At 51.0% G+C, this 19927-nt stretch overlaps 1 protein-coding gene across 2 annotated transcripts in view; it reads right to left on the reverse strand.

The window, feature by feature from the left end:
- Positions 1–449: 449 nt before the first annotated feature.
- Positions 450–19927, reverse strand: part of CLUAP1 (clusterin associated protein 1) — an 81620-nt gene continuing 62142 nt past the window's right edge. For both annotated transcript variants that reach the window (XM_068115838.2, XM_068115837.2), the window contains exons 9-12: positions 11096–11168; positions 10901–11008; positions 2338–2396; positions 450–904 (exon numbers count right to left, since the gene is read on the reverse strand). In XM_068115838.2, coding sequence (XP_067971939.2) covers positions 719–904; positions 2338–2396; positions 10901–11008; positions 11096–11168 — 426 coding nt within the window. In that variant the 3' untranslated portion in view covers positions 450–718. The remainder of the gene's footprint in view (positions 905–2337; positions 2397–10900; positions 11009–11095; positions 11169–19927) is intronic.

Below are 19927 nucleotides of genomic sequence, written 5' to 3' on the forward strand. Positions count from 1 at the left end.
GATAAGTCCTATCAAGGATTTATTAAAGGTATGTTCTCATGGTACGTACTGCTTCCATGCTCAACACTCAGTATTTAAAAAGGATACAGCATGGACCAAGAAACATAGGTTGGCAACCATTGTGTGGCTTTATGTGTCTAATGAACTCCTGCATTGAAGTTCCTTGTAAGGGAACTTGCAGTATTATTATTATTATTATTATTATTATTATTATTATCCTAAATGCAGGCAGAACTGCTGGATTTGTATCGCCATCTGCAGCACAGAATGGTCCAAGATGAACTGCAGGAGCTGCATCAGAACATATCTGCAAAGTTTGACCCCAGACGAGTTGTAGCTCATGGGCAAGCACATCATAAACCCAGGTATCCATCTGCCAAAGATGTAAGCTCATATAAATTATGTAAGTGAATGTACAGCGAGTAAAGTAATACTAGGAGAGAGGGAAAGACTGATCAACGTTGTAAATTAAATAAATCTTCAAATGGCCATGACGTTGAAATTTAAAAATAATAATAAAGATCTCAATAATACATGGAACATGCTTTTTAAACCAAACAACCCGTGGCTGCATATTCAAGCCTCGGCACCAGCACGGGTTGGAAACCGGATTTCACGGAGGGTTCGATCAGCGAAATAGCAGAGCGAGTTGTATAATATTCCGTGACCATCCAATGACCTGCTTCAAGGTGAGTGTTGAACCATAGCTGCGACGTCGTCAAAAGTCATCATCGCTTTCCGTGTGCTGCTTCGGGGCCCGTGCTCTGCGTGGTCGCACGGTGTTCATCGTGGGTTCGGAATCGTTGTCGACCGTGGCGGAATAGGGTGCTTCTTTGTCCCCTTCCTTTTTCTTGCCGACATCTCCATCCGAATCGATTTCACTGTTGCTTGCGGAACCGCTCTCCTGCGGAGGGAATGCACGCTCACCTGAACGATCGCCTCAGCTTACCTCGTCAAATGGGAAAATACAAGCATGATCAGTGCAGGTATTAAACGGTACTCACCCTATCCTGGCATCGCTATCTCCCAATCATATGCATCAACCACTATGGTCATCTTCACTGTAACTGCATGTTCATCATCTCGTAAGACTGTATTACACTTATGTCTCTCTCATCCTGCTTTATCAGTACATCTTAATAACCAATCCACAATGTTTGAGCGGTGTGAGGATTTAAATAAAATGTGGAACATTGTGTTGATAAAAATTTACAACAGCATCACTGGGATCTTCTTGCCATTTCTAAAACCTAAAATAGGGGCAATACCCCATGGCGCTCACCTGGTAGAATAAAGCAGTATACTACACTGACTGAAGGTATTTTAAACAGTATCAAGTTATTTTAAACCAATTTCAATGGTTCATAGAAGACAGGGCAGCATGTAGAATCATACTAACGTAATCATAAGACTTTAAACAAACAAATAAATACCTATTTTGGGGGGCAACCTTACTCCACCCCCTCCTCCCCCCCCCCCCCCCCCCCAGATCCCAATTTTAATAATCTTGTGAACAAATATTGGTACATCACGGGTGATGAAGGTTGTGATGAAGTTTCATCAAAATAGTGTGTGTAGTTTTGGAGGAAAAAGCAAATTCCTATTTTGGAGGCGACCAAACCTGAATCCACCTTGACCCCAGGAGACCTCCTTAGACCCAAAAAAAAAATTTATGCCATGAACAAACTTGAGTTGCAACAAACCATATATCATTTGTGCCAAGTTTGGTCACAATCCCATCAGCAGTTTCGGAGAAGAAGTTGCAGGTGCTTACGGACTGACGGACGGACGACGCGCCATCCCATAAGCTCCCCGGAACTACGTTCCAGGTGAGCTAAAAACGAGATTTGAAGCATTTCCTCTGAACGAACGAACGTCACACCAAATTAGTCGGGAACAAGGGTCAGCACTTCACAGCGGCCAAGTGTACCTTTGCGTCCTTTGGCACCTTGCACCATCGCTCGTGGCTTTCTTGCGAGAGGCTTGGTGAAATTTTCTTGCACTTTGTGGACAAGCAGTCCGTCTTCAGCCGGTGCCACCATTTTCACACATAGGCCGAGTTTAACAAAACTTTCAGATCTATGAATTATTTACAGAGTACGATCTAACTGCAAAACCGCTCAGAGGGGAGCACTCACTTGTGCATGCTGTAATGCTTGAGAACAATATTAACGGCCTTGTATTGGAAATACTTTTATGGGTTTATAACTATCACAGTGGTTATGCCGGAGCCCTTCAAAGTGATAATTTCGAATTAGGTTGCGAATGTGCAAGCTTGGGTGTTCAAGTGCAGTATAATGCTGTGAACTCAAAGCTAGATGATGCAGTGGTACATACATCGTTGTCGTCATCCACGTCGCTGCCATTCATGGTACCAAATACACGTGCCCTCATTCCTGCACGGTGTTATGAAGGATGTAAAAGCAGCAAGCAGGGTATGGGGAGGTGGAAGATAAAAGGACAAAATGTCATAAATAAGTAGAATAAATAAAACAAGAAAGAAAAATCAGAGATTACAGACCCTCGCTAGGACTTGTTTTGTGTGGTGTATTTTGTGTGGCAAATAAATGGATGGATGTACTAAATGAAAGGTCGTCGATTGCAAATGAAATGTCTAAATGGTCGATTTGTAAATGTGTAAAGGTCAATGCGTCTGAAGGTCTTAAGGTTGAAAGGTCTGAAAAGGTCTAAATGCGTCTAAAGGGTCAAAATTTTCTGCAGCGTCTAAAGGGTCTTAAAAGATAAAAGGGATATAAACGATGTAATTTAAGGTCTAAAGGGTTGGAATTGTGTGAATGGACCTAAAGAGTCTAAAGGTCAAAGGGGTATAAAGGGTATTAAAGGGTCTGAAAGGTGTGAAGGTCTAAAGGGTAGAAAGGAGTCGAAAGGTCTTCGGGGTTCTAAAAGGTCGAAGAGGATATAAAGGGTCTTAGAGGTCTAAAGGTTCTAAGGGGTGTAATGGGGTCTTAGAGGTTTAAAGGGTCTTCAGGGTCTTAAAGGGTGTTAGGCATCCAAATTATCTGAGGGGTATATAAGGTTTTAGGGGGCCTTATGGATCTAAAGGGTCTTAGAGGTCTTTTTTATACATGGTCTAGGCTCGTAGAAGAGCTAGGACACAGAACAGATCAGGACACAATATAACAAGGGGAACAGCAGGAGATAGGAGAAACGCCAATAGCAGGGTGGAGGGAGAAGGTAGACAGAGACGGACAAACAAGTAGGCAATGAGCCAGACCCTCAAATTTTCGACATTATGCTCAATCAGAGGGAGGATGGCTAACAGTTATTTTTGGCAAGGTCAGGGACCCTAGTGCTGAAAAAAATGTGATAGCAGTGTGAAACTCTTAGCCGTATCTGTGTTATCATCACATTTGTCAGACCACCCCAATAACGCTTTCAGTAATTTTTCCGCCTAAGATTTAGGGGGTAGGGTTCGTTTTGGGGCTTTCAAATAATATCTCCTATATGTATCAGTTAGTGTTGTATACCAGGTGAAAGGTAATTGAATTATCTTTCACATGATGTATAGAAAGTGCCTGTGTGATATATAGTAACCTCTTTATGATCATTAAAACATAATTATTTCCGCCAACCCTCAAAAATTTATCACAAAATCCCCAATGAAAACAAAATTAGGCAAAAATTCAGTTTGGCGGATATTAAATGAATTTTTGAATTTGAGAAACACACAGTATGATTAAAGTCAAATTTGGGCCTTAAATCTCATACACCTTGATAAAGATGAGAAAATCCAATATACAGTAGTTGCTGTAACCATGACCTAAAATCCATAAATGTATATCTTTCCGCTCTTATGATATATTGATTTACATTTTACGATTTTTGACCGACAGCATGTATATAGTTTGTATACCATTATTGGTCTAAAAATAGTATATATAATATTGGGATGTCAGCCATATATAGGCCAAAAAGTACTGAAATTGGTGTCAGAAATGTCTAATTCTAAAAATATGAAGGCATTATGACCAAACTGTATGTGGTGTTCTTGAATATACCACAGACGTATGATGCATGTGATGATTAACCTACTCCATGTATATGTATGTATCCTGATGTACCCTAACTTGGCGAGATAATTTACATCATATTCATGCAAACGTTTTTAGTCTTGTAGTGTTGTATGGTTCTCTTATATTACCAGCTATACATAAAGTAAACCAAAGGAAAACAATGTACTTTCTATTTAAGCAACATATATTTATAGACATCATACCATAAAGTACACGAGTTATCAATTCAGCGTACACCATATTTGTTACACATATGTACATGATCTTTCTCCATACAGTTCTACAATTCAGAAGTTATCCTCGTCATCGTCGTCGTCTTCTTCATCGTCTTCTGCCGAACTGTCATCACTCTCACCATACACTCTCTGGTTGTCACATGTGGTGAGTTTGCACATGTCTGTGCACTTCAAACCACTGGCCATGCAGACACACATGGGTAGTGTGCATCTTTTCGAACAGGTATCTAACAATATCCTGAGAGACGCTGATAGATGCCCTGACGGTGATGTTGAATCCTGTCCAACTTGGTGTTTTTTGTGTTACTGGGTCCACCTGACGGGCAATGACCCAAAGAAGATTCTTGATTTGAGCAACTTCCATAGCCATCTTGTTTTCCGCTGCAGCTGTTGATAATGTTTGTAGTGGATGAGGCCCAACACGTTCACCTGCAATGTAGACAGGCAGTGTTTCTTCTGTTATGCAGACTGTTCTTTGCTTGAGCTTCTCGATCTTCGGAAGTGGCTCCTTTGGAAGGTGTGGTCCATACATTTTGGCCAGCACTGCAATGCCATTGACTCGATGTGTTGTTCCTTTCCCGGTCAGCGTCTCTTCTAGTCTATCAATGTTATCCCATGCCAAGTTTGTGAATACATACGGCTGGATGCTGCTTGGTAGGACTGTTTGCTCATTTAAGTTTGCTGCAAGTTTTTGAAGACATAGTGCAGTGTCATTTTCCTCCAGTTGAGTGTAGGATATTGCATGTCCAAGATGGTTCAATGTGCGAATTAGTTCTACGTTCCCTGTGAGAGTCTTAACTGCATATGGGAGCAACATGTGTTTCGGAGGCTTTTGTTGTCCACAGCTCACTGCATAGATAATGTCCTGGCTGAAAGATTGCATCAGCATGATGACCCTGTTTGATGGAAGCTCGTTTTCCGGATCTCCAGTCAAGAGGCCAAGCATAAAGCGCTGGAGATAGACGGGAACGACGAAAGAGTCATTGTCGACGTCGGCTGGATGATAGGGCCATGGAGTTGGTTTGTTATCCTTCCTTATCATCGATCTGATGTGTGTCGATGTCTGATCAATGACTTTGGACATGTTTGATGATTTCCCTTTCCAAATGCTCAGTTGTTGTTTAAGTGTTTGTATTTCTTTGACAGCATCTTGTAGTGTTACATTATCAGGTACGACAATCAGTTTTCCACTGTTGTCTTGAAAGATGTGAACGCTATTTCCAAGATCAGTTTCCAGTTTCCGTGCGAGGTTTTTTCTTGTAGCAGTTCTTATCCCATGCAACCCTCTTGATGTCATTATCGATTGTAGGTGCTCTACCAGCGTTGTCATCCTAACAATTTCCTTATTCGGGATTATATGGTTCCGGATGTATACTAGCAACTCATTGTATGCTTCTTCTTCAGTGTAGTCAGATTCGTTTGTGGCGGCCGTGTTTCTGTCATGTGCATCTTTAGTGCTTGGTCTCGTGTAACTTCTGTAGCAAGAGAAATGGTATCGTGCTTCAGCTGCCACAATGTCTCTACTTGTGGCAGCCATGATTTTCGTGTCACATTTACGCACGGCGCTGTTTCGCAGTGTTTCATCTGCTCTCAGATCAACAGCCTTGCTCAACTTTTCACGGGATGACGTTCCCTTGCACCACTTGGTCTTTCCACAGAATATACAATCCGGTTCATAGATGCGTGATTCCGAAGATGCCCTTCTGGCTTGTCTCTTGCTCGCTGAACATGTTGCAGCAGCATCGTCGGTTAAATTGGATTCAGCTTTTCGTTTCAGTGCTTCCAAATCTCGCTTCATGGTGAACACGCTCCTGCACTGCCTGTGGTAGAATACTCGGGGAATCTCCTTCTCTGGCAGCGACTAAGCAAGGTCGAGAATGGGTGCATGGTTCCGTATTTTGGCCGCATCCAGCAATGTAGTCCACGAATCGAATGTTTGAGGGCTTATGAGCGGATCTTCTGGTTTGACATCTAACGATAGCTTATGAATGATACAAACGTCCTTGGGAACTTTCTGAGTGATCGCAATCTCCATTGCAAGTATTTGTTCAATTGTCTATCTGCGGTACACTCTGTTTCACCACCACCAATATCACCACCACCGTCTCACCTGGAAAGACACATAATATCGAATGAGACCACCACCACCACCACTACTACAAATTAGCATCAGTTGCTATAGTTGCTTAAAAATGTATTCTGCACCAACAAATCTACAAAGAGAAATACATTAGATGTCGTGCACCGCTGTCATGGTTGCAAATCACCTAAAATATAATGAAAATATTGACATTGATGACAACATTCGTATTAGCATGTCTACACATATTGCATTGAATTTCATAGCACATCATGATCATATGTGTGAGGATATTGACTCTAATTATACTGTGTGTGTCTCAAATCGAAACATACCTTTTACATACCTTTTGATTTTTGCCTATTTTTGTTCCTAAAATTGGGGATTTTGTGATGAAGTTTTGAGAGTTGGTGGAAATAATTATGTTTTAATAATCATTATAAAGAGGTTACTATAGATCACACAGGCACTTTCTATACATCATTTGAAAGGTAATTCAATAACCTTTTACCTGATATACCACACGAGCTGATATATACACGTGATATTATTTGAGAGCCAAAAAACTAACCCCACCCCCTAAATCTTAAGCGGGAAAAATGACCCGAAAAGCGATAAATGGGTGATCTGACAAATGTGATGATAACACAGATACGGCTAAGAGTTTCACACTGCTATCACATTTTTTTCAGCACTAGGGACCTTGGCCTTGCCAAAAATAACTGTTAGCCATCCTCCCTCTGATTGAGCATGGTCGACCCCTCGGCTCATAGCCTAAGGGATTCAGGCAATGATGAGGGATAGGTGTTACGGATTCGTCACTTCCGTTGTTGTGGTTTTCATCCACTGTAAACATTTTTGATTCCATGTACTATTATTGTTGTCGTTTAAGGGAAATAGAGATTACTATTTTCAAAAGGTAAAAAAGTTAATGTTTTGAAATGAAACCGGAACTGGACGACGACGAAGAGGAGGAGGAAGAGAAGGCGGAGCGAGTGAGTCGGACAAGAAGCCGAGCTGCTTCAAGGTCCTGAGCGAACGTTGGCGAACGAGGGTCACGTGTGAACTTTGGGTTTCCTGGGAAAGGGATTCCTGCGACAGAGTTGTTATCGCTGTGACAGATAAACCTGCGTGACAGGTTTTGCGGTTGATTCCGAGGAGAATCATCGGAGTGCCGTTACGCCACGAGAACGGGCCGTCGGCCATTTTTACCTCGCGCAGGATTTGCGCTTCGCTCAAGGTTTTTCACTTCGCTTCAACCATTTTCACCGCATTCAGACGTTAATCTGGTGTGTGTGTGTAACGTGGCTTTTGAGTGGGAAATCTGTGGTTCGCCGATTGGGAGCCGTGGAACGTCCATACCGAGGGTGTGATTTCCCAGTCGCCTTGAGGGCACCTTTGCGCAGCTTTGGCAGCGTGACTGTGACTGTCATCCAAACGGGATTCTGGTCTCGATTAGACATCTCGTTCTGACGATCATTGGAGCGGATCGACTTTGGCTTGATGCCGGAATAGAGACATTGGGAATGTTCTTCTTTTCGCTCACTTGGAGCACAGTGAGTTATATTGTACGAACCTGATGGTACCATCATAGGAAATATATATTGGTTGTACAATTGATTACTATTGTTGTTGTACTGTTATCCTTGTGTGATCTTAATACAATACTTGTTTGTTGGTAACAATTGGTGTGGTTTCACCATTGATCTTTGACATATAGTGTAGCAGCATAGCAAACCTGTTGTGCATTTTGTGATACAAGCACCAAATTTGGCACAAATGTACATTAATATGTTGCGAACATTTTCAGATATTGGGCCACTTGAAATTCCGTAATTTTTTTTTTCAAATTTCGTAATTTCAAATTTTTCGGGTGACACCGTCACAATTTCGGTCTTCGAGGCCGGCCGATATAGTGGGGCGGCTTAGCCCAAATATTCAAAAGAATTGTGCATTTTGTGATACAAGCACCAAATTTGGCACAAATGTACATTAATATGTTGCGAACATTGTGTGGTCAGCAATGAAGACGAGAGTCTGAATTACATGTATGCAAAAGACCTTGTGAACCAGTGAAGCAAATACACGGGTAAGCATGAATTAAATCTAGGGCATGATATAATTTCCATGATGTTTACCTCTACACTCAATGGTGGAAGGAGGTAATGTTTTGATCCCAGCTTGTCTGTATGTCTGTTTGTCTGTTAGTCCACAAAATTCCAGACAAAGCTTGTAGTAGTGGTAGTTGTAGTGGTAGTGGTGATAACAGAAATTGTTATATAGAACTGAACTTATATTATTATTATATGCAGAAAATAACTTCATTTCTATATGCCCTGCAGTGGACAGGTTAATTGGTTTATGCACTGAAGGGGTCACCCTGGTGTGCACTGCTGTGTTCTGCCTCACTGAGTTGTTCAGGTATGATGTACTCAGCACAAGCTTCCGGTCGGCCCGGAGGTGGGGGTGCGGGGCCTGTCACGGAACGTCAAAACAAACGGCCTGCCGGGGCCGCCCAAAAGTCGGGCGTGAGGGGCGCGTCCACTAATGGAACTGTGAGGGGCGCGTCTGGGATCGCTTCCCAGATCGAGGGCCACGTGGTCAGGAGAACCTCGTCCCTTCCGGTCACACTTTGCCTATCGGCCGGCCTCGAAGACCGAAATTGTGACGGTGTCACCCGAAAAATTTGAAATTACGAAATTTGAAAAAATGTGAAAAAAAAAATTACGGAATTTCAAGTGGCCCAATATCTGAAAATGTTCGCAACATATTAATGTACATTTGTGCCAAATTTGGTGCTTGTATCACAAAATGCACAATTCTTTTGAATATTTGGGCTAAGCCGCCCCACTAATACAGAATAACACATCTTTCTGCCGTGACTCCTCTCGGGGCTCGGAGGTACACCGTGACCGGGGTTTGGGGAGGAGCACGTAACATAGGGAAAACGCAAGGGGTGGGCAAGATGGGCACACAAGCAAAATTTTGAGAGGGGTGAGGGTGGTTTAACGGGTGTTGAAAATATCATGGCTTTGGATGGAGGCTGTTCGCCACCATTTGAGATCGTGGTGAACAGCTGTATTGAAGACCCGGAGGGAAGAATTGGATTAAAGAGAGTGTGGAAGGCGGTTGCGCAGATGGGAAAAGAGGAATAAATGAGTGGAGGCGAGCAGTGGTTCTGGATTTCAGCAGTTTCACTAGGTGGGGGTTGCTGGTGGACTGCGTGTGTCCAGCAGGAACTTGGGGGGAGGGCAAAGGGTGCAATATGGTTACGGAGAGGGAAAAGGGTGCAAGGGTACACGAGAGCAATGTACGGAGAGGGCAAAGGGTGCAAGACCAGTCTGAAGGGTCTTAGGAGTCTCGAGGGGCTTAGGGGTCTCGATAATCTTAGGGGTTTTAGGGTTGCAAAGGGTCTTAAATGGTGTTACAGTTCTAAAGGGTCTTGAATGACCTTAGGGATATAAAGAGACCAAGGGTTCTTAAAGGGTCTTCGGGTTCTAAAGGCTCTAAAGGGTTTTAAGGGTCTTAAAAGTTTTAGGGGTCTTCGGGTCTTCATGGTCTTTGTGGTCTTAATGGGTTGTAGGGTTGTAAAGGGATTAAAGTGTCTTAGGAGTGTTAAAATGTCTTAGGGTTGGTTCTAAATGGTCTCATGTAATTAATACATATTCTCACATTCTGTGTGGACAAACAGACAGACAAAGAGATGGAGACAAATGCAATATCCTCTCCTCTAGCGAGGGTAATGGAAAAAATGAAATTCAAAATAAACAAGATTGATATAATATGAGGTCATCGTCGTTGTTCACACGGGGTGGCGATAGCACGGGGTGGCGGGTTAGCATCGGTTCTTCCAGGAGGGTGACAGTGCTGTTGATGCAGTGTCCCCTCCCTGTCGGTTTGAGCAGAAATTTGTAATAACTCCCCTACTCTTCGGAAAGAACACTTGCATTTCTAACATACACCAACTAATTCTGGCAGAAATTATTCCCAGTTTAACGTATATCCGAGGAATGGCACACACATTGATGCCTAGCCCTGCCTGCGAAACACCATGATGACAGTTTATGGCTGGCCAAGATTCGAACCCAGGCTAAACATCTCAGAAGAAGAAGAAGCAGAAGAAGAAGAAGCACTCCTTTAGCGTCTTCAAATGCAAAGGGCTACCAAGGCAGTCTTTCCCATTGGCTAGGGGGCACGATCCTGGACAGGTCGCCGCTCTGACACAAAATACTCAAATAACTTATTTCCCAGAGCTGGTACTCATTTTGCCGACTTCAAAGGATGATAGGCGCACCTTGTATTATGTAACGGCATGACAGGGGCTCTAACGCATGAACCTAAGATCCTAAGAGAGCCAACTTAAGCGTCAAGCCAACACCAAGCTCAGACAGCTTAGAGGCGAGTGCGGAAAGTTGGAAATGGCATTATATACATGGGATGCAGAAGAAGAGAAACAAAATGTACAGGAAAACAATGATGAATGGAAGAAAACCCCCCCCCCCCCCCAAAAAAAACCAGATACTCTGGACTGTATCAATGTTTGTTCTCACGATGATGTCCTGGTCTTTTTGGCCGGGAGACTGTCGACTCCTCGTGCCGTTCCTTTTGCTCATCCTCAGCACTGTCTTCATCAAATTCAATCTCAGAGTCTTCATCTTCTGATGGAAGAAAATTGTAAAGGAGATATTTTACAAACTTGTAGAGAGATCGTCCAGGCCAAGACTTTGATGTGACTAATGGCCCACCTGAGCCCTTGAGCAGCTGTTTCTCCTCATCTCGGAGTTTGTTCTGCATGAGATGTAATAGTCTTTCCATTTCCTGGGCAACAAAATATAAAAATAAAAACGAAGCAAGAGTAAAGCATGGGCAAAATTCCATTTATAACAATCATAATGGATGCTAGATTATGTCACACTGATAAGTGAAAGGTACTTTTGATCAACAGAAGAAAGTTAAACCGTGGGTAGGCAATTCATAAAATGTATCATGAAGGCTCAAATTAAGAGCTAGTCAATCAATGGACGAGAAAGGCCTCGTCGGAATTACAAAATAAGCAAGACTGAACATTTAACAATGCAAAGCCTCGTCCGGGTATGCAGATTACAATACATCTGAGAATGAACAATCTATATTAATGTAGATCTGTTTGTGTACTCACGCAGTCACTGACAAACAGACAAATTACAATAACCTCTCCAGTCCTTTCAGGAACGGGTGAGACTAATGATGTAAAATGCATACAATCAAAACCCAGGTTTTAGCCGATCAGACTAGGAAACAGCGACACATAAAGGCAAATACATTAACTGCAAATACGCAATGAAGAAAAATAAGAATATTCCAGAATAGAGATTACAAAACGCGCCGTGTCGGGCTGCATGGCGGATGGGCCAATACGAGCTGTTTGTACTTACTGAGACTTTGCCCTTTTGACCCAATTATTGAATAGTCTTCTCCATCTATATAATGATATTGTGGCGGGCACAATGATCAATAATTCCACGCACCAGTGGGTGGCGCGAGCGTCCGGGCGTGGAACTGAGACATTCCCCGCCTTTCGGCCGACCGGCCACGCCCGGGGGCAAGGCGTGGCCTCGGGACATATATGCGGGCTCGAAGGTCGAGCCCGCCCAGTGCTGATGTGCGAGCTTATAATAAATTGCTTTCGTTTGTACCACGCGTTGTGGCCTACCTTTTTGGCAAACGAGTTGTGTGTGCACAGCACCACACTGGTGACCCCGACTGGTTCAGCCGTCGCTGACCCCCGAACGCGCCATGGCTACCAACGCCGTCGCCGTCAAACTCCCGGAGTTCTGGGAAGCGCAAGCCGACGTTTGGTTTGTGCAGGCCGAAGCTCAATTCCAACTCCGGGGCATCACGGCGGACGAGACCATGTACTACCACGTGGTCGCCGCCCTCGGGCCCGGCACTGCCGCCCGCATCGTGTCCATCCTTCGGCGCCCGCCGGGCGACCACAAGTACGCGGTGCTCAAACGTCTCCTCCTCGCCATGTTCGGGCTCACGGAGGTCGAACGCGCCGACCGCCTCCTGGACCTTCCCGCCCTCGGCGACACACGACCGTCCGTTCGGATGGATTTTATGCTGTCCCTTCTTGGAGACCAGCGCCCGGATTTCCTGTTCCGGGTGCTTTTCCTATGCCAGCTACCTGTGCAGGTGCGGCTCGCGCTGGCCGGTTCCAAATTAACGGAACCCCGCGCCCTGGCGGGAGAGGCCAACAAATTTTTCGCGGCCTGCCACACGCGGTCGGTGTACGGTGCTGCCGTAGTGGATCCCGGTGCGGAGGCTACAGTGCCCCCTGCTTCCCTCGTGGCCGCTGCTACGCCCCGCCCACTACCGCCGCCACCACCACCACCACCGCCGGCACGGCCGACGTGGCCGCCACCGCCGCAAACCTGGTGCTACTATCATGCCAGGTTCGGCCGCTAGACTAGAACGTGCCGCCCGCCGTGTTCTTTCGACGGGTCGGGAAACGACCGGGCCGGCACTCACTTGCGGCCATGAGCGTCGGCCATTCCGGCAGCCTCCTGTTCATCACGGACACCTTGTCTGGTCATCGTTTTCTGTGCGGCACGGGAGCGCAGGTAAGCGTCCTCCCTGCCTCTGCGTCCGACAAGCAAGCCGCGGGCCGGGGCCCTGCTTTGCTCGCCGCCAACGGAACACCCATCCGCACATTTGGGAAGCATTGCCTCTCACTGCGGTTCGGAGGGCAGCGCTTCCAATGGTCGTTCGTCACCGCCAGCGTGCCAATGGCCCTGCTCGGTGCGGACTTCCTTTGTGCGCATGGGCTGTTGGTGGACGTTAAGCGTCGACGTCTCGTCCAGGCCGAAACCTTCAGCTCGCTCACTTGTTCGCTGAGCGGCGCGTTGAGCAGCTCGCTGAGCGGCTCACCGAGCGGCTTGCTGAGAGGTTCCATCCCGGCGAGGTTAGTCTGTACGCTTCCAGCAGCGGACGAGTTTACTCACCTCCTCGCCAGTTTCCCGGCACTCACGCGGCCCACCTTTTCAGCGGTGGTCGTCAAACACGGGGTGGAGCACCATATCCCCACCGTCGGCCACCGGTCTACGCCCGGGCGTGCCAACTCGACCCCACGAAGCTTGCCGTGGCGAAAGCAGAGTTCGCCACGCTGGAGCGGCTGGGCATCGTACGGCGCTCCAACAGCGCATGGGCCTCTCCTCTGCACATTGTGCCCAAGCCCGGCGGCGGATGGCGGCCGTGCGGTGACTACCGCCGGCTCAACGATGCCACCACCCCCGACCGCTACCCGGTCCCGCATATTCAAGACTTTTCTGCCCGGTTGGCAAACACGACCGTTTTCTCCAAGGTGGACCTCATCCGGGGCTACCACCAGGTCCCCGTACATCCGGACGATGTCCCAAAGACAGCCGTCATCACCCCTTTCGGCCTCTTTGAGTTCCTGCGGATGCCTTTTGGGTTGAAGAATGCGGCCCAGGCGTTCCAGCGGCTCATGGACAGCATCTTGCGCGACTTACCTTTCATCTACGTCTACCTGGACGACATCCTAGTCGCGAGCGTGTCCCGGGCGGAGCACCTGCTCCACCTCCGCACGCTCTTTGAACGCCTGGGCCAGCATGGCCTGATCATCAACCCCGCGAAGTGCCGTTTCGGCGTCACCGCCATCGACTTCTTGGGGCACCGCATCACCACGCACGGGGCCATCCCTTTACCGGCCAAGGTGGAGGCGGTCAGGAGTTTCCCACACCCCCGCACGATCAAGGGGCTCCAGGAATTCCTGGTCATGGTGAATTTTTACCACCGCTTCATGCCCCGCGTCGCCCAGCTCCTGCGCCCCCTGCACGAGGCCCTCCGGGGGAAGCCGGGCAAAGGTGACATTGCCTGAACGGAGCCGATGGCCGTGGCGTTTGCGGGCGCAAAGCTGGCCTTGGCCAACGCCACCATGCTGGCGCACCCGGCGCCCGATGCACCAATCGCCCTCACCACCGACGCGTCGGACTACGCGGTGGGTGCGGTGCACGAGCAGTGGGTGAGTGGTGCTTGGCAGCCGCTGGCGTTTTTTAGCCGGCAGCTTCGCCCGCACGAACGCCGCTACAGCACCTTCGACCGCGAGCTGCTCAGGCTCCACCTGGCGGTCCGACACTTCCGCCATCTGCTCGAGGGCCGCCCGTTCACGGCTTTCGTCGATCACAAGCCCCTTGTGTTCGCGATGGCCAAGGTCGCGGAGCCATGGTCGGCCCGGTAGCAACGTCACCTCTCTGCCATGTCCGAGTACACGACGGACATCCGTCACGTCGCGGGTAAAGACAACGCGGTGGCGGATTGCATTTCCCGGTCCGTCGCACACGCAGTCCACCTCGGGATCGACTATGCCCGGATGGCGGAGGACCAGACCGCCGACCCCGACGTCCAGGCCTTGCGGACCGCCGTCACGGGCCTCTGCGTCACCGAGGTGCCGTTCGACGTCGCGGGCACGGCCCTCTTGTGCGACGTCTCCCTCGGCCGGCCTCGCCCCATCGTGCCTGCTGGCTGGCAGCGCCCGGTTTTCGACGCCATCCACGGCCTGTCCCACCCGGGCACGAAGGCTCCCAGAAGCTCGTCGCGGCGAAGTTCGTCTGGCATGGCCTCAGGAAGAACGTCCGCGACTGGGCCAGGACGTGCCTCGCGTGCCAGCGCGCAAAGGTCCACTGCCACACCCGAGCCCCGTTAGCCCCGTTTACGGTGCCCGAGCGTCAGTTCGACCACGTCCACGTCGACTTGGTGGGACCTCTGCCCCCCTCGCGGGGTTTCACCCACCTCCTTACCATGGTGGACCGCACCACCCGTCCGTGCCATTGGCGGCGACGGCTGCGGCTGACGTCGCGCAAGCCTTCATCGCCACGTGGGTTGCCCGGTTTGGCGCCCCCTCGGACATCTCATCCGACCGCGGCCCCCAGTTCACCTCGGAGCTCTGGGGAGCAGTGGCGCAGGGGCTCGGCGTCCAGCTGCACCGCACCACGGCTTACCACCCCCAGGCCAATGGTCTGTGCGAGCGCTTCCATCGCTCAATGAAGGCCACGCTCCGGGCCAGCCTCCGCGACGGCAGCTGGGCTGACAGGCTCCCCTGGGTCCTGCTGGGCCTCAGGACGGCGCCCAAGGACGACCTGCGCGCGTCCTCGGCGGAGCTGGTCTTCGGGCAACCACTGCGGGTGCCGGGCGAATTTATCCCCGACTCCACGGCTCCGTGGTCCGCGGCGCAACAGCGCCCCACCCTTCAGGAGACCGCCAGGACGTTCGCCCCGGTGCCGACGGCACACCACGGTTGCCCGTCCTTCCACGTCGCCCGGGAGCTTCGCACGGCGGAGTACGTTTTTGTCAGGCATGACGCCCACCGGGCACCGCTGCGGCCCTCATACGACGGGCCCTTCCACGTGCTGGAGACCGGGGACAAACATTTCACCGTGGACATCGGCGGTGCTCCGGATCGTATCTCCATGGACCGCCTCAAGCCGGCCCACCTCGACCTGGACCACCCCCCGCAAGCAGCTCTGCCTCCGCGTCGAGGCCGCCCCCCGGCGGGCAGACCCCCGGGACCCCCCAGCCCCGCTACCCCCCCAGCCCTGCACGCATCGCCAGAGGGCGTTTCAGCCGGGTCATCCGGCTTCCCCGCAAGCTCACCCTTCAGGTGCGCGGGAATTCTGGGGGGGCGCGTGTGGCGGGCACAATGATCAATAATTCCGCGCACCAGTGGGTGGCGCGAGCGTCCGGGCGTGGAACTGAGATACATGCCCCGCCTTTCGGCCGACCGGCCACGCCCGGGGGCAAGGCGTGGCCTCGCGACATATATGTGGGCTCGAAGGTCGAGCCCGCCCAGTGCTGATGTGCGAGCTTATAATAAAGTGCTTTCGTTTGTACCACGCGTTGTGGCCTATCTTTTTGGCAAACGAGTTGTGTGTGCACAGCACCACAATATGCTTGTTCTTCTGTCTGTCTCTAATATTCTGTTCCACCCAGTCATTGGACAGCTGTTCTGACTCCACCCACAACTTCAACCTGAAAATACGGCTGCCATGTTGGTGCTACGGGTAGCCAAAGACATATTCGGAGCTGTCATATTCACAATAGCGCCCTCCCTTATAAGTTTTCCCTTCAGTGTAAAACAATCAAAGCAACTGTTAAAAGGATCAACTATCGGAAGGTTGGAGCCGCACAGGTCAGCCTCGTGAAGTTCATAGTACGTACAGGCCTCAATGATCGAGGTAGCAGTCTGTTGTCTACGCCCTGCCCAAAACAACTGTGGCATTCTCTCAAGCAGGGCTATTACCACTTTTATAAAGGTCTTTGTCCGAGGACTTCCGGGAATCTCACGACATTGTAAAAGAAAGCATACGTCATTATTTACTTTTAACAATGTGTATATATATATATATATATATATGTTTCAGGACGATAAATTGGGTTCTGGTCGTTTATCGACACTATTAGGCTGCTCATGGTCACTTGGGAGTTGCTATTCCACGAGAAGGGGTTTCCGCATATCTCGCAGGATCGTGAGTTCGACATGCAACCGTGATGGTCAATGACATGTCATGCAGAAGCTGTTCCAATAGTGGTTTCTGTGATGGTATGGAGGGGGAGTTGCGGGGGAGTTGTGGTGTGGGGAGGGAGGTGGGAAGGGGGTCTGAAGGCTTGGAGTGGGGAAGGCATTGACAACTTAGAGTTGGTAGGGGGAGGGTGAGAACTTGGGGTTTATGATGGGGGAGGTGGGCAGAGTTGAGGACTTGAAGTCACATTTTACATTACACGGATGTTCCACAGGCCCCTATACTACTAGCATTCTAATAATAAAGGTTTGTTGAAAATTTGATTCAAATGGTAAAAAAGAAGAAGTTATGGCTCAGACAGACAGACACAATGACACTGACACACACACACATATGCACACAAATGCTTAGACCCATCTCCCGCTGTGTTGTGGATGGGTTAATAAATCAGTTACAGTATTTTCACCCTGGGTTATAACATCAATCATCATGTTGTAGGAGCTGTGCTCCAACGTAAATCGGAAGAATGGACGCGACAAAAAGCTGGAATTCGTCCGAGTTTATTTATTGTGTCAAATCAACTCGGGTACTCTGAAAAGCCCGTTTATCGGGCAGCAATATATATACACATTATCCCGGAGCGTTTGCCCGGGAAAGGCGAGACCGGGCGTGCCCGGGCGTCCTGGGCAAACCCTGGAAAGGCGAGTCTGGACATGCCCGGGCGTCCTGGACGAGGCCTGGCAAGTCGAGAGCGGGCATGCCCGGGCGTCCTGGACGAGCCCTGGAAAGGCGAGGCTGGGCGTGCCTGGGCGTCCTGGGCGAACCCTGGAAAGGCGAGTCTGGACATGCCCGGGCGTCCTGGACGAGGCCTGGCAAGTCGAGCGCGGGCATGCCCGGGCGTCCTGGACGAGCCCTGGAAAGGCGAGGCTGGGCGTGCCCGGGCGTCCTGGGCGAACTCTGGAAAGGCGAGTCTGGACATGCCCGGGCGTCCTGGACGAGGCCTGGCAAGTCGAGAGCGGGCATGCCCAGGCGTCCTGGACGAGCCCTGGAAAGGCGAGGCTGGGCGTGCCCGGGCGTCCTGGGCGAGCCCGGCATGGTGATCGCTCCGCGTCCTCGGTAGGTGCAAGGCGATTGTGTATACCCAGCGGTAGCCGCTACACACGTCCCCCCAGAATCGACTTGCACCGGCAGGGTCAATTTAAGGGGGGTCCTGATGACCCGGCCGAAGCGACCCCTGGCGGGTCATGGGGGGGGGGGTCCGGTGTGGTGGTGGGCGGTCGAGTGGGGGGCACCGTGGATGGGGGGCGGCCTCGCCGCGGCGGAAGGGCCAACCGTGGCGGTTGGTCGATGTCCACGTGCGCCGGCTTGAGGCGGTCCACCGCAATCCGGTCCGACCTGCCGCCGATGTCGATGACGAACGACTTGTCGTCCCGTCGCAGGACCCGGAAGGGCCCGTCGTACGGCGGCCGGAGTGGCCCCCGATGTGCGTCATGACGCACAAAAACGTACTCCGCTGTGCGAAGCGCTGGGGGGACGTAGGACTGGGGGTCACCGTGGTGGGACGTTGGCACGGGGGCAAACCGTCGGGCGGTCTCCTGGAGGTCCGAGCGCTGGTGAGCTGCGGACCAGGGACTGGTAGCGTCGGGCACGAATTCGCCCGGGACGCGTAGCGCCTGGCCGTAGACAAGCTCGGTGGTGGACGCCCGGAGGTCCTCCTTGGGGGCCGTGCGGAGGCCCAAAAGGACCCACGGCAGCCGGTCGGCCCAACCGCCGTCCTGAAGGCCGGCCATGAGCGCGGCCTTCATGGAGCGGTGGAACCGCTCGCACAACCCGTTGGCTTGGGGGTGGTAGGCCATAGTACGGTGGAGCTTGACCCCCAGGTTGCGGGCGACCGCGCCCCACAGCTCGGAGGTGAACTGCGGTCCGCGGTCCGACGAGATGTCCGCCGGTGCGCCAAAGCGGGCGACCCAGGTGGCGATGAAAGCCTGCGCCACGTCGGCGGTGGTGGTGGAGATGAGGGGAACGGCCTCCAGCCACCTGGTGGTCCTGTCCACCATGGTGAGCAGGTGTGTGAAACCCCGTGATGGGGGGAGGGGGCCCACTAGGTCCACGTTGACGTGGTCGAAACGTCGTTCGGGCACGGTGAAAGGTGCCAGCGGGGCCTGTGTGTGTCGGTGGACCTTGGCCTGTTGGCAGGCTGTGCAGGTGCTGGTCAAATCGCGGACGTCCCGTCGAAGGCCGTGCCAGACGAATCGCGCCGACACCAGCTTCTGGGAAGCTTTCCGGCCCGGGTGGGAAAGGCAATGGAGGGAGGCGAAGATGCGGCGTTGCCAGGTAACGGGCACGATGGGGCGAGGCTGGCCTTGGGAGACGTCGCAGAGCAGGACAGTGTCCGCGAAGGGGATGTCGGCCAGGCGGAGGCCCGTGTCCGCCGCCCGGAGGGCTTGCACCATGGTGTCGGTGGTTTGGTCAGCCGCCATAAGCGCGAAGTCCACGCCGAGGTGGACCGTGTTCGCGCTGGCCCGAGAAAGACAGTCGGCCACGGCGTTGTCTTTGCCGTCGACGTGCCGGATGTCCGTGGTAAACTCCGACACGGCGGAGAGGTGGCGCTGTTGGCGGGCCGACCACGGCTCCGTGACCTTGGCCATTGCGTAAACCAACGGCTTGTGGTCGACGAACGCCGTGAAGGGTCGGCCCTCCAGGAGGGTGGCGGAAATGGCGAACGGCCAGGTGTAGACCAAGGAGCTCACGGTCAAACGTGCTATATTTGAGCTCGTTCGGCCGGAGTTGCCGGCTGAAAAAAGCGAGTGGCTGCCAAACCCCGTTCACCCATTGCTCATGTACGGCACCCACCGCGTAGTCGGAGGCATCCGTGGTGAGGGCGATGGGAGCGTTGAGCACCGGGTGAGCGAGCAGTGTTGCGTCGGCGAGGGCCCGCTTTGAGTTTTTAAAGGCCGCGTCCATGGCTGCGGACCAGACGACGTCGTGCTTGGCCGGCTTGCCCCGGAGGGCTTCGTAGAGGGGCCGCATGAGTTGAGCAGCGCGGGGCACGAAGCGGTG

Source organism: Myxine glutinosa, chromosome 5 (genome assembly GCF_964187855.1).
Source record: "Myxine glutinosa chromosome 5, kmMyxGlut1.1, whole genome shotgun sequence".
In the NCBI taxonomy this organism is placed as follows: domain Eukaryota; kingdom Metazoa; phylum Chordata; class Myxini; order Myxiniformes; family Myxinidae; genus Myxine; species Myxine glutinosa.